Source organism: Drosophila ananassae, chromosome XR (assembly GCF_017639315.1).
Source record: "Drosophila ananassae strain 14024-0371.13 chromosome XR, ASM1763931v2, whole genome shotgun sequence".
Lineage (NCBI taxonomy): Eukaryota > Metazoa > Arthropoda > Insecta > Diptera > Drosophilidae > Drosophila > Drosophila ananassae.
This window is the reverse complement of record NC_057932.1, coordinates 13,282,326-13,297,490: the sequence shown is the minus strand read 5'-3', so window position 1 is coordinate 13,297,490 and position 15,165 is coordinate 13,282,326. Positions and strand designations below refer to the sequence as shown.

The window sequence follows — 15,165 nt, the reverse complement described above, 5'->3', positions numbered from 1 at the left end:
ATCCCGGCTCTCCTTTATACTTTTTCTTGAATAAGACGCATCTGAAAATACATTGATTTGGGCACTCTAATATGTTAATATTAAATAATTAAATTTTAAAATGAAAATATACATTTTAAACGATAAAAAATAAATATAAATCTCTTTTTTCTTATACACATTTAAAAATTTAAAAATTACACATTTAAAAATATAGTCCTTTGGGCACACTATGGTAATACAACTTTTCGAAAGTTCATATGAAAGATGACCCAAAAAGTATTTCTCTCAGTGTACAGGTAACAGGAGCGAATAGTGAGAAAGTGGGTCCAATTTGCGACCCGCTGGACGCACAAATAAACAAGGCATTAAGCGGCGCATAGAATTGCTGCCGTTGCTCTTCATTAGATTGCATTGGACTCGATACGCAGAGGCGGCCTCTTCTGCCGGTCTGCGGATGTCCTGCCGTGTGCCGTGTGCTGGCATAGCCTAGGTCCTGGGTGGATCGCCTCATTACTTCAAATACGGCGGTGTCCGCCCGATTTAATTATGCCGTCGCCCGACAACTGGCCGCCATCCTCCGGATTCCCAGGCGTAGCATCGGCCCCGGTTATAATTCAAAACCGGACAACGCACCGGCCAGAGGCTCAGTTGCCATTTGTCCGCCGTGTGAACTGGACCAGAGATCGCCAGAAACTAGGAGACCGAATCACTAAGGATATCCAGGATGTTGTCGCCAGTGTCCTCGGTGGGTGTCACTCCCAGGAGCTGGACCCTGTGCGGTGCCGTGCTCCTCTTCGTCCTGCCGATGATCCCCATGCCGGAGGCTCTGCAGCACACCGAGGAGGGTCTGGAACTCCTCTTTCGGGAGCGGTGAGTACTTTCTGGCTCTCTGGCCCGTTTCAGATAGGATCAACAAATACAGGATCAAAAATTTAATTTTCCATCGAAACTGGTTTGAGATTGTAGCTTTGATATTGATCACTGAAAAAAACACCTTAGCATAAAAAAATATTTGTTTTTTTTTAACTATATTAACTTTTAAATGACACGTTGAATATTTCTGTACAATTTCTACTTTGGAAGTCACCCTATTTTCAAATTTAACCTTTTTTATAGATACCATTTATAACATTCTTTAAATACCCTTTTTCAATAAAAGTACTTGAAAGTCCTTTCTTAAATTTCTTTTAAAATAAATATTTTATCAATAGTTAAAAATAATCTGAACCGTTTTAAAAATACTCAATATTTGAGAGGTTTGAACATTTTTTTTTAATTATAAAATTAAAACCACTTTCAAAACGGCATATAGAACAATATCTTAAGAATTCTTATTTTAAAGTCAACGACTCTGAAAGTGTAACCAGTTTTTTTTCGAAAACATTTTTTCGAAATTGAAAAAATGGCAATTTTACGATAAAAGGGAATATTTGACAAGTTCTTCATAATTATAGTGTATAATAAATGTAATTAAAATATTGAAACATGCATCAAAATCAAAAGTTGGTTTCAATATTTTTAAGTCTGTATCGAAGTGTCGATAAATACCTAAATGGTTTTAAAATGTAAACCTAAAATAGACATTATTTAAATATAAAATATATTTTTGAATATATGTACATATAACAAAAATTAAAAAGCTCATACCATTCAAACTCCATACTCCATTTCATAAAAAAAAACTCAATTTTTAGTTCCCAATCGGACTGGGAGAATGTGTGGCACCAGGAGACCCATTCCCGTTGTCGGGACAAGCTCGTCCGGCAATTGTACTGGGCCTGTGAAAAGGACATCTACCGCCTGACGCGACGCAACAAGAAAAGGACAGGAAATGACGAGTCCTGGATCAAGAAGACCTCCAAAGACCGTGAGTGTAAAAAAAATTTTAATTTTTTTTGTTAAATTATATTATAATTTTTTAATCTACAAGTACCGGGTATTATAACATATTTGTTATTCAAAATAATACTTTTTATTCCTTTAAACATTTCTTAAAAAATGCTCTTCTTGAAGCATAACTGAAAATACAACTTCCAAAGACCCACATCCATTAACCTTTTTTTTGCCATTTTTTGACAGCCAATGGCTCCACCTGGTTGCACGTGAACTTCGCCAACATGTTCCTGCGGAGTCGCCGCTCGGACGCCCCCTCGATCACGAACGAGTGCTGCTCGAAGCCGGGCTGCACCTGGGAGGAGTACGCCGAGTACTGTCCGTCCAACAAGCGGCGGAACCACTACTAACCGGACGATATCCTTCCTCCGAATATCCATTAATGCGTAAATCTAAATATTCGATCGCTTTTTTTTGTGGCTGTTGTGGGTGTTGGTGTTGGTGTTGATGTTCTTGTTGTGGTGCGAAAATAAACAATAAAAATACAATTTTTTGGGTTCACACAAAAAAAAGAAACACTTTACTAATGGTAGACTATTTTTTACACTATTTGGGAGTTAGTTTCTACTACAGACTAGGGTCTACGACAACGAGAGGGGAAGACACAAGCAGAAGGGACTTTGTAACATTATTTTCGGAAAAGTTGTTTTCAAATTCCATGAGTTCTTAATCACAGATTATAACAGTTTCATTCAACGAACTATAATCCTTCTTCAATCATTTCATTTGGTTTATATAATATTCTTTTTTATATTTTTGTAATTAACGCACATCGATAATGGTAGAAAGTTCAAATTCCATTTATAAGTCTGATATAATATTTGGAGCTTAGGCTACACATTGGTTATAGATTTAATATTTGAGCTTAACTTAGGTTACAACAATTATACTTAGTTAGTACATTTGTATTAAAAAAAAAAAATTACTTTGGTAATTACATTTTAATTAACAATTTTAGCTAGGTTTCTAAATCCAAAAAAAAAAATAAAATTAAACTAAGTTCCTAGGGAAGGTTAATTCGGAAATTCAAAAATAAGTAACAATTTCAAGGACCAACTGCCTCCCCGCTCGCCGTCGCACTACTTTAGTTAAAATCCTTTACATTAATATCACTTAGTCCCGAGTCCAGCTACTTGCCGCTGGCCTCCACATCCTCGTCGTTCTCCTTGCGACTCTTCGCGGGCCCCTGGCCGCCGGCCTTCGGGCAGTTGGGCGAGGGGCGCGGCCGCTTCGAGGCCTGACCCTGTTCGTAGTGCGTGTCCAGCATTTCCAGGAGCGTCAGCTGGCGAGTTGCTCCACCAGGTGCTCCTCCACCTTTGGCGTTGTTGGCTTTGGCCGGCGTTCCTGGTTCATCGCTGGCTTTCGCCTCCAAGCTGGCGGCCATCATCATGGCATTGGCCTCCTCGTCGTCGGACAGCAGAAGGGCCACTTGATCCTGGGACGAGTTGGAGTTGTCTTGAGACGACTGGGAAGCGAAAATGTCGGGACTTTGTTGGTTACCGCTTGCTAGGTTCCTTGCTTGGTTGCTGGCTACTGACGGAGGGGTTTTCTTCTTCTTGGTACCCGAAGCCTGGGATCCGGAAGGCGTTGCACTCGCTGCTGCCGCTACAGCTCCCGCGCCAGCTGCTGCTCCGCCAGTGGAGCCTCCTCCTCCGGATGATCCTCCCTTTTTCAGTTCCTGCTTTATGAACTCGTAGAGCCTCATTTTACTCGGCTTGATACTCTTCTGATCCCTGGCCTGGACGTAGCTCCTCAGAACACTCCACACTTGCTGGACGGTGGCGTTGGAGCTCCTGAAGAACTGCCACATCTCATGGAAGTCATCCCTCAGCTGGCAATTGCCGAAGGTGTAGTAGGCCAGGGGCCTCCCCAGCTGGGCGCAGACCATCAGCTGGAGCACGGCCTTTAGGTAGGGATCGCCGCCGAAGGCACCACAGCCCCAGTTGCCGGTGGCCACTCCCGGCGGCGGCGTCACCACCCAGTTCACGAATCCAATGTACGCCTTGTTCAGCTCCCGCTCCATCAAGTCCTCGCGGTACTGATGCTCCGCCTGGGCAAAGTGCAGAGCATCAATGGCCACTATCGCCGTTTGACGACGTCGCGAGGCATCCCTCGGCGTGGCATCCTCGTAGTTGCCCGACCAGGCGAACGTTCCAGCATAGCCCGTGTAGTTGCTGTACCGTTCCGCTCCAAACATGACGAGGGCCTCGAAGGGCCGCAAACACTCCGTGAAGAGTTTCCCCACCAGCAGCTCCGGACAAATGACGAACCGGATCTCCTCCTGGACGCAACCGTGACCCAGTACACCTCCGCCCAGATATTTGTTGGCAAAGTCCACCTGCAGCAGTCCCACGCCTTCGTCCTCGATCGTTCCCGCGGCGTCCACGTGCAGAGGTACCGATCCCAACGGCGCAGCGCTCTGGCTCCAGTCCACCTGGTTCTCCGGCTTGCCGCTCCGCCGGGCAAATGTCACGCAGCCGGAGGGCACGTTGCTGGCGTCCCTCTCCGTGGGACAGACCCTCCGGAAATAGTGCATAATGCATTTGAGCTTCTCCAGTACCGCCGGTCCCGAGGACTGATAGAGTCTGTGGAAGGTTCGAAGGCTAGAGGATTCTCAATGGAAGGAAAGAGAATTCAACAAATCTCACCTGTTAAAGTTAATATCCGGAAAAGTGCTGTACTCCGACTTCCGTTTGAGCGTGTTCCGGCGTGGAAAGGTGCACAGGAAGGCATTGGCCAGGAGGCAGGCGATCTGCTGCTGGCTCAGCGTCAGCGAGGCCGTGTGATGCTGCTTGAGAAGCGGGACTGGGGCCTGAATCAAGTCCGGCAGTCGCAGAGCCAGCCGTATAATACGCGGCAACAGATCCTCGAAGAACACCCGCGACTCGCTCTCGTCCAGCTCCTCCTCCAGCAACTGATGCAGCGCCCTGAACTCCCACTGGCCCCGGTAGGTGGTATTATACGAGAGTATGGCTGCCTGGAGCTCCTCGCTGGTTTCAATGGGCTGGAGCAGGGCGCGTTCGATCATCTCCCAGCGGGAGTCGATGGTGGTGGTGCCGTCATCATTTTCCCGCGGATATTTACTCTCCGGGGCGCACGGCAAGCGCACATGCTCCGAGTCCCATTTGCCAGGGGCCTTGTGCGGGCGTGGTGGCTGATCTGGGGGCTCGCGGATGGGTGTTTGGTAGAGAACTCTGTGGTGATTGCTGGGCGTCACCGGTCCCAGGTGCTCCAGTTGAAAGAGGTGCAGTCCCCGGTGTATGGCTTCTATCGGCTGTCCGCGCCACGTTTGCTCCGGTGAGCATGTGGAGCTCCTCTCCCCCTCGGACTCGGAAGGATTTTCTGATTTGCTCTCCGGCTTCTCCTCCGCTTTCCTGTTGCCACCATCCGGTGGCTCTGACATCTTGTCCCTCCTTCTCCAACCCAACTCGCCCGGCTTGGGGGTCAGCGACGCCAAAAACCTGCAGCTGAACGCCGACGACCGGAAGACCTCGCCGAATGTCCGCAAAATTGTGCTGCACGCGCTGGGAGCTGTTCTTGTTTTTGTATTTATGTTCCGCCTACAACAAATTTGCAAACTGTGGCGGGCCAGTGTGACCACAAAGCAGGTGGGCGAGCGCACTAGAGATGTCATTTGGTTTTTAACGATAGTTGCGAATATCGTGTTGCAAATATCGCGCTTAAATCTATTTTGTCACACGAACCACTGAATAAATAAATATATGGAAGGGTTTCTGTATGGATATAAAAATATAAGCATTTAGAAATACGTCAAGACACTGAAACAGAGACAATGCAGTCTATATTCAGTGAATATTATTCACATAATAGTCTCACATAATAACTTTGTTTCTTATTAAATATACTTTAAACTGGATACAAACTTGTTATTAAAAGTCAAAGAAATTTGTTGACATGTTAAGATTAATGTTAAGAAAAAATCTTCGAATTAAATTTAAAATTGTATTATTTACGCGCCAAAAGTTTTGCCCGTCTCTATAGAACATATTACCCACTGCCCTAGTGTGTACACACTGGCGCCAGTGCAGTATTAAAATACCGCCCGCAAAAGCGAAACTAACAACAACAAATCGAAAACAAGAACAACAAATGCCACACGTCTGGTCAACAATTAAACAATTTTTTTTCGTGTGAGAATAAATTGATACAACGAGAATAATATCAGTTATTAATCCCACCTGCAAAACAAAAATAAAACCCACAAACGGACAAACAAATTCGCTTAAAATACAGCTTAAAGCGGCTTATGTGCAGTTGTTTACAAACACACAAATAAATTTCAAAAAGTGTCGATTTAATTACCAAGCCAAACAGAAAGGTAAGAATGGTTAACATTGGGTATTTAAGTTTTTAGTTCTAAGCCTGCCACATATTTAAGTCTTTTCTTAGTTGACGTCAGTGGCATGAAATCGCGGCTTATTTGTATTTACTAACCCTGTTGCTCTCCCGCTTGCTCGCACGCCGTCTGCGTACTTGCTTTCTCCTTCTGGCGCACAATTCGAGCTTGAGCTACGTGTAAAAAGCAAAGAAGAAGAAAGCCGCCGCATATACACGTGCAAAATTTTGCGAGAGAGGAGAGAGTAAACGGGAGAAGGACCGAGAGAACCATAATGCAGAAGAGAGCGGGCTTTGTTTGTTTTGAAAGCACAAGACAAAAAAGCAAAAAAAAAAAAAAATAATCGGAATTCAAATGCAAAGATATTTGCCAGCCAGCTAAAACAAAAATAAATATAATTTATTGAACGTACTTTCCTAAAGTTCAACACACCTTTATCTCTTCGCGAATTTTTGTCTAATCGCGCTCTTTCCCCTTCCCCCCCCCTCTCCACTCGACAAGCTCCATTACTTTCGTTCTCTCTCTCTCTGTCTGTGGCTCTTTCGTTTGTTGTCCCTGTTGCTCCTGTTGCGGAGGCGTAAACAAATGAAAGCATCAAAAAGGGGAGCAGAGAACAAGAGCAAGAGGGTAAATAGAAACAAAAGAATTATCAGTCACTAGAATTCTAAAAAAAAAAAATTATTTAACTACAGGCACGAGAACTCTCTCAACCTTTTTCCCAGTGTGTGCGTGATTTTTTTCGATTGTATTTAGCCTTCAAATTTGCTTGAGTTTCGCCTTGACCATAACCTAGAAATACTCATAGCACTCGAAAAAATACAGGTCAACTTCTGTAAGGCGATCTCTAATTTTATGCCAATACAAAATGTTTTATTTTATTATTATTATAACCAAATTGTCAACTTTTTTATATATTATTGTAATTATAATTAAAAAATATTATTTATTAAATTTTTTTTATTAAATCATATTTACATTAATTTATTAAACTCATATACGAATATTATTGAAATTTTATTTAAACTTTTAGGGGTCCCACTGTACTCTCTCTCCATCTCTTTTCTAATTTGCGTCAGCTGCAGGCAGGTAAAAAGAGCGAAACAGATTGCCTTGCCTAGAATGGGGGGAATGGGGGTGGCGGGCCAAGAAAAGAAAATAACAAAGCAACAAAAAAAATGCATAGAACGGCCAAATAATCGCATAGAAAGCTGACGGGACGGGAGAAAAACGCCCGAAAACGCGAAATGTTAGTAAACTTTTTCAAGGTCACTTCAAAAGCATGAACTAATACTAATAATAACACTAATACTAACCAAGCGCCTGCAAGAAGCAGAGAAATTAGAAGAAGCGACGTGAGCTGCAGTTTCTATTTATTTTATTTTTTTCTTTTTTAGAATCAATTTTTAGAAATGAGTGAGAAAATAAAAGGGAAAATGAAACAAATTTATTGAAAATTGTTTCAATGTTATTATTTAACAACAATGGTTACTCACTAAGTGCTAAAAAAATAATTGAAAAAATTAGAAAAAAGATTTTTTTAGTATTTAATACAGTAATGTAATAAAATTAATAATTAGTCTGTTAATACATAAATTATAGAAGTAAGAAGAATAGAATAATAAAAGTCAACTTTTTACGAAAGTTGTATATTTTTTAAGATTTAGTTTTTGAATTAATAATAATATTAAATAATATATATTTTATGTAGTACTTAAATACTTCTTATAAGTATATTAGTATTTTAAATAAAAAATTGTGTTGGAATAAATTATTTATTCCTTCTCTGTGAGGGCCCACTGTAATATGTTTTTACTTTTGCAAACAAAAAAAGAGCGAGAGAGACGGAGAAAGGAACGGAGAGTGTCGGGAACATCATGTGATCTCCAATTGTTTGAAATGTTTGGGGTTAAAAGCTAAAGTAATATCTATAAAAAACATCTAGATAATTTTTTGCACTATTTTTTGCTTTTTCTTTTTATGTGTTTGCAATCACACACAAAAGCAAAACAGTAATACCAAAGGAAATTGCCTTTTTTTCTGTTTTTTTTTTATTTTTATTATTTAATTTTTATTTAGTTTGTTTTTTTGACGCGACTGGCCTCACGTTAGCAATTTAATAAAAAAAAGAATCTCATAGAAAAATGTATAAAAATATTCAATAAATGTTAAATCATTTATTTATTAATTCTATTACTTAAAAATCAAATAGATCGCATTTTAAAACTATGTATTTGTTTTGTAGCTTATTTCATTTTCTTTGAAAAATACATCACGTATACGTAATATTGCATTGAAAGACAGGCAGCAAGACAGAGAGGCAGCTAGATAAATAGAAAGGGACAGCAGGCACACGTGTTGCTAGGGAGGGTCGCTAAACTCTACCACCCACCACCCCTCGTCCAACCCCTTCCCCCGTGGTCCCTTGCCTATTCTCGCGCCCCCCCTCCCTGCCAAAAAAAAAACGCAATTTCGCAAACAAAACAAAATGCACACACACTTAAGCAAAGCACAACGAAAAAAAATACAAAAAATAACAAAAACCAGCGAAAAAAATATTTCGCATGCGCGCATGACCTTGAAAATTCCTATAAGAAGCAGCATCGACGCCGGCAGAGACGGCGACGCCGACGTCGGCTTCTACGGCAGCGACGACTGCGACTGCAATGCGAAATACAAAAAAAAAAAGAAATCGGAATAAATGAAAAATTGAATTATTTTTATAAATATAATACATTTTTATTTTTATTATTATTTATTTAACATTTAAAAATATTTTATTTTTAAAGATTTCTTTTTTTGTTTAACATTAAATATAATATGATCTATATTATATAATTTTTATGTTTTATTTATTTATTATTTACATAATTATAATTTAAGTAAACATTTTGAATAAGCTATAAAATATTAAAAATAAATAAACAATTCCTGGAAAAATAAAATGATTTTCTTTGAAGAGTGAAAGGGTTAGAACTATATTACCTGTCAGCACTCATAAATTCATGCATTTACCGTTAGTGGCAAATGCAAAATGGCCACAACGGCCGAAATTGTTTTTCTTTCTTTTAATTTTTGTTTTTCGTTTTCGGCAATGTTTACGCCCCCATTAAGCAAAAAAAAAAGAAAAAAAATTATATATGTATAAAAATGGAAAAAGAGAAATCGTTTTTCGCATTTTGCACGTTTTTAAAATGAAAACGAAACAACAAAGAAATCAAAAAATAAATATACCAATACACAGGAAATAATCAATATTAATTAATCAAGATAATTATTAAAAAATACATATATATATTTTAATAGGTTTGTTAAAATAAACTGGGACTAAATTATAATTTCTGATTTTTATGAAAAACCCCCTTACTTAAATTATTTTCCCGTGTATTTATTTTTATATATTTAATAAATAAACAATGTCTAGAGCTGCTTAAAAATAAAAACAACAAGGGTGATGGCCAGTCGGAAAGGCCTTAACCCCAATAAATTTGTGAAAACAATTAAAAAGCAAAAAAAGCCAAAATCTTAAAACCAAAACAATAAGCCATAAAACACGAATTACCCGCAAAATAGAGAGCTTGTAAGACACATGATGTGGGTGGAGAAAGTGGCAGACAATAAATGACAAAATGGTCCACAATAATAAATAATAATTATATAACTATAAAATAATAGAAGAACTAAAAAACCTTGATACCGACAACAACAAAAACCTGTATTCTTGGCCAAACAATTGCAATTATTTTCACATTAAAAAGCCAACTTGTCTGTTGCAAAAATTAATACGATTTTAATTTGTTCGACTATGCTCTATTTTTTTATTTTTTATTTTTTTTACATATATATTTTTGTATGTATCCGACTTTATATCTTCATTGTATGTAGACTCCAAATTTTGGAGCACACCTTGCCATGTTTGTCTTTGTTCCATTTTTTCTATATTTTTGTTTCCCAGGAAGTAGATAATAATTTTTGTGGACTTGATAAATTTTTAAAAATAAATGTATTTGTTTTTGAGTGTTTTTTTTTCGAGGGGTTTTAACGGTATTTAACCTAAAAACAACACAAAAATGGTTAAAAATATAATCTCTTAAAGGTTAATTTTTATACTCGTTTGGGAACTCTTTAAGTAAAAATTGTATGTCAATATATACATATGCCAATATATTCAAGCCAATTTTGATAAAAAAAAAAACAAAATTTTGCTAAATCTGTTATAGATAATGTATATAAAAATACATTATAGTTATAGATTGTATAGTCAATACAAAAGTTATAGATTTTTTCTTCTGCTTTCCCGAAGGACATATTTCAGTGGCTTGTTCCGAAGCACCCAAAAGTATGCAAAAATATCTTATCGTTTAATCATTTATTGGAAAGTTAGTTAAATTTAATTAATATTTAATTTTTAAGAGAAATTTTAGTTTTTGAGAAATTAAATATATGTGATTTATATAGAGTGGATATAAAAAAATATACATTTTAAAATAGAAGAAAAGAGTACAGAGTATCATGTAGCCGTTCTTAGTTGGTAGTATTCAAAAATTACATGCTTTCTTTAATATTTTTTTAATTATAAGAAAACTTATTCTATAGACCTTAAAAAGAATGATTTCAATAGATTTAAATAAATAAAAATGTCTTCAGAACAAATAAAAAAAATGTAAATATTTTTCTTTAAAATATATGTTTTTTAAATAAAATCAATTTCTATTGAATTTAAAATTGTAACATTTCGAAAACAATTTTTTTTAAATATGCATTGTATTTTGATACAAGTTTTACTAAAATTCTCTTAAATAATGACGTAACTTGTAAAGGCCCATTAGATATGTATAAAAATTATGCATTTTCTGCTTGCATTTTCTTAACATTTTTTTTCTCAAATTTCCCTTTAAATTTCATCATATTTCGGCTTTTTGTAACCTTATTCTGTTGACGTCACTCGGGACAGCGGTAAGGGAATTACAGAGTATTATGTTTTTCAAGGGGAAAGAGAGAGAGATAGAGCGGGAGGGCGGCAGATAGTAAGAGAGAGGAGGGTGGCATGGGTGGTATTACTCACTTGGGACACTCACAGACTAAATGGCACTTGTTGTTCGTTTCCTTTCAAAGAAAGGGGGGCCGTGGTGTGTTTTTTTCCCCATTTTTTAGTTGGGGAAACGAACTAACCGCTCTCCCCGCCGCCCCACTCGCAGGCCCCACAACACCGCCCCCTTTTTTTTCGGGTTGACTAACGCAGCGGAGAAGTAAGGCAAAGCGAACGGCTGATAAGCGAAGTGAGTAATAATCACACAATCTATGTGACGAAGTGCAGGGTGGCGGCTAAAAAAAGGGGGTACACTGCGAAAAATTGAGTTCTCAGGGCCAATATAGTAATGGTATTTTAGGCACATTCTATTCCACTTTTTTAACTTTATAACAAAAATATAATATATATATTTAATAATATTCAAATATAAAATATTTAATAATATTTATAATATCTAACATAAAATAAATAAATATTCCAAATGAATACAAAGATTTTGTCAAATTTTTTATATAGTTTACTTTTAAAATAAACAAAACATGCGAATAAATGAATAAATTTTTTTCCATTTTAAATATATTAAATAATATATAATATAATATAATATACATTATATAAATAATAATATATGTAAGTTAAAAGTAACGATATATACGATGCTACTAAAAACAACTTAAATGAGTCAGGCGCTGCCTAACATTGTACGGCTCCAGAAATTAAAAATTCAATAGTAAGAAAAATAGTAAAAGTCAAATAAATTTAAAAGAGAAAAAAATAAATAAAATTAAATAAAATGTTTTATTTTTCTCATGGTCAGCCTGAAAAACAACTAAATAATGCTATAAAATAACAAGATATTAAATATATACAATATAAAATATAATAATGTATTATAAAATATTCCTCAACAGTAAAAACTGGTTTGAAATTATTAAATTTATTTTTGGTGCTCTTTACCATTAAAAAGTTTAAATTTGGCACAAAATAAAGAAGAGAAATAATTAATTTATTGCCCGTAATGATATAATAAAAGCTAAAAATAATAGTATTCAACAACAATAAGAACTTACATTAGTTTAAAAAATAAACTGTTACCAGTTTTTACTGGAAACCAAACGTAGCAGACGCTGCCGCGCAATGTACGGCAATGGAAACTAGAGATTCTTGTCGCGATAAGCTATTTCTTATTTAAAAACAAAAAAAAGGGTTAAATTTCTTTGTATGTACTGATCTTGGGGAATATAAAAAATAGTATCATCGCCCCCAGAATCCCCCTTTCCCCTGTCACTGACAAGTGCAATTGTAATTGAAACCGGGCTCATCTAAAGGTCAAACAATGACTTTGACTAGGAAATCAAGTGCAGTGGAAAAAGAGAGCAAAATCCTAAGGTTATCATTTAAATAGAGGTTGTAAATTAATTTTGGTTTAGGTTGACAAAGCTGAAGAGAAATATTTTATAATCTTTACAAAAAATAATAATATTTTAAAAATTGAGAAATATTGAGGAAAAACTATATGTGACAGTCCCATTTTAGAAACAGGTGACAACTCTAATTTGTCTTTAGAAAAGATACAATATCTGTGTATTTCATTTTGTGAGTAATTTTTTTCTAAAAAACTTGCCTTCAAATATTGAAATTGTTTTTTGAAATCTTCAAAGCCAAGAAGCAACTTTGAAAATTCGCAGACTTGTTTCAAATATTAATCAACAAGCCAATGGCAAAAAATAGAAAATTGCCGAATATTATGAACAATTATTTTTGTCGCATTTTCAATGTCAACGTTTTCATAAATTTTCGGTGATTATTGTCATCTTTTTGGTTGCGTTTTCTGCCGAAAATTTAAAGGCCTTTGCTGCTTTTGTGGACAAGTATTTTTTTTATCTTTTATTTAATTTTATTTTTTATATTATAATTTTTTTTTTTGTGTGTTTGGTCTTATGTTTTTCATGTCTTGTGGATATGTTGGTTGGAAAATAAATTTATTTTTTTTATTCCATATTTATTATACAATTATATTCATTTACTTTACGTATTGGGGCTTTTTTATTATTATCATCCATTGTCCGTTCGCCAGATGAGCGAGAGAGAGGCAGCGAGTTTTCGCCGATTCGCTTATTCATTTCCCACATTGCACATGGCCTGTGCTTGTGTGTGTGCGTGTGTATCTGACATCAGCGATAACAATAACAATAACAAAGCAACGTGCGCCCGTAAAGCGAAAAACAAAATGAAAAGAAGCGGCGAAAGAGAAACGGAACAACAACAAAAGCCTAACCAGTAAACACGTCAGCCAAGTCATTGAACATACAAAAAAAAAACATCACACACACACAACCACAAAAACAAAATAAGTTAACTTAAAGAGCAGAGAGCGAGAGAGAGAGAATGAAAACCGGCTGGTAGTTTTCCAAGTGTAAAGTAAAAACAATTACCGAAGTACGGGTAAAGAGAAAGAGGCGGAGAATTGGGAGAGAGAGTCGTTTGCGTGGCAGCTTTTTGGCAAAAAAGCAAACAAAGTCATTCTGACACGTGAGCTTACCAAAGAGAGCGCAGTTAAGAGAGCGCGGCGAAGGAAGAGAGTCAGCAAACAAGTTGCTTCGGTGGGAGACAAAACAGTGGTAGGCTTCAAATATTTAAAACAGTATACATAAATAAATCTTAAGTTGGTAGTAAAAACTAAAAGCCAAATAGGCAACACTATTACTTTGAATAGAATCAAAACAAAAGCTTAAGAAATACATCGAAAGAGGCTCGCATTCAAGAGAGATCTGGTAATTAAGAGTGTGAGAGAGAGTAATATCTGCACTTTGCATTTGCAATGACAACACCCCAAAATGCACACACACGCATGCAAAAGCAAACAGAGTGCGCGCTCTCCTGTTTTTGTTTTTGTGTCGCGTGATTTGAAGCAAAGCCAAAATAGCGGTAAAGAGAACGCATTCGTTCTGCCTCCCCCCATTCTGCCACCGCTCTCAGACCACCCTCTCTCTCTCTGACTCTGTGTTTTGCCATAGGCACTTGCGCCATCTCTTTCGCACTTGCCAATAAGTGCTGCTTATTATTGTAGGTCATAAATGCATGCACATGACTGCACTCGCAGAGAAAGATAGAGACTGAGGGAGCGACGATGGGAGAGGGAGCGAGAGGTTGGGCAGGGGGCGGCATAAGAGAGGCTGCGTGTGTGTGTTTGGGTGTTTAGTGTGGGGCGACGTGTACAATTTGGATGCGCTACTTTGCTATTTTCAAACTCTGGAAACACAAAAAGTTGAATCACAAATACAAAAAGTAGTAGTTTAGTAAAGTATTTTTATTTTATTTTACGTTTTAATTATAGAAGTCTAGTAAAATAAAAATAATCTAATTTTTATTTAATTTATTTAAACAAAATTTTTTTTTTCTGTCTCTTCCAAGTTTTCTCGAAAATGCAAGAGCGAGGGAGAAAGACGAAGAACCCTACGAGATGCAGAGAGAAATGAAATGTTTTTTGTTGATTTTGATGGCAAATTAATGTTTTATGACTTTTTGAAATTTTTGTGGCCAAACCCCCATGTATTTCATGGCTGTTTTCCTTTCATTATAAATTCTCTCTGCATTAAGTAATAATCATTTTCGAAATGCAATGTAAGAACCCAAAAATAGAAGAAACCAGCTTGGAAATGAATAAAGTTGCTGGGGTGTCAACGTGACGTATGCGCAATGTGCAGCGATGAGAAAGAGAGAGAGCGGGAGAGCTAGAAAAAAAGAGGGTATAAAAACATCTAGGGGGAACAGAGAGAGTGAGAGGGGGAGATAAAAGGGAAGAATTGCATAGAGCGAAAGAGACCGTAACTGCAGTTTGTTGTTATCGTTGTTGGTGTTTTTTTTTTCTTTCTTTGCTGTCTGTCTCAGTTAATTAATTTGT

The 15,165-nt window shown here is 37.0% G+C and overlaps 3 protein-coding genes across 4 annotated transcripts in view; 2 read left to right on the top strand and 1 right to left on the bottom strand.

Annotated features, from left to right (window-relative positions):
- Positions 1–348: 348 nt before the first annotated feature.
- Positions 349–2,908, top strand: LOC6505299 (probable insulin-like peptide 7). Its single transcript, XM_001965677.4, has 3 exons — positions 349–852; positions 1,677–1,849; positions 2,062–2,908. Exons 1-3 carry the CDS (start codon positions 707–709, stop codon positions 2,223–2,225), a joined length of 483 nt encoding a protein of 160 aa, XP_001965713.1. The 5' UTR covers positions 349–706; the 3' UTR covers positions 2,226–2,908.
- On the bottom strand, positions 2,652–5,517 carry LOC6504971 (poly(ADP-ribose) glycohydrolase). Its single transcript, XM_001965678.4, has 2 exons — positions 4,524–5,517; positions 2,652–4,460 (listed from the first exon to the last, which is right to left on the bottom strand). The coding sequence occupies exons 1-2, from the start codon at positions 5,507–5,509 to the stop codon at positions 3,005–3,007; spliced, it is 2,442 nt and encodes an 813-aa protein (XP_001965714.2). The 5' UTR covers positions 5,510–5,517; the 3' UTR covers positions 2,652–3,004.
- A 415-nt stretch (positions 5,518–5,932) lies between these two features.
- LOC6505300 (uncharacterized protein DDB_G0271670) overlaps positions 5,933–15,165 on the top strand; it is a 49,625-nt gene continuing 40,392 nt past the window's right edge. The window contains exon 1 of one of the 2 annotated variants that reach the window (XM_044717441.1): positions 5,933–6,214. The gene's annotated coding sequence lies outside the window, so the exon portion shown is untranslated. The remainder of the gene's footprint in view (positions 6,215–15,165) is intronic. The other variant, XM_032451927.2, reaches the window with a different exon arrangement.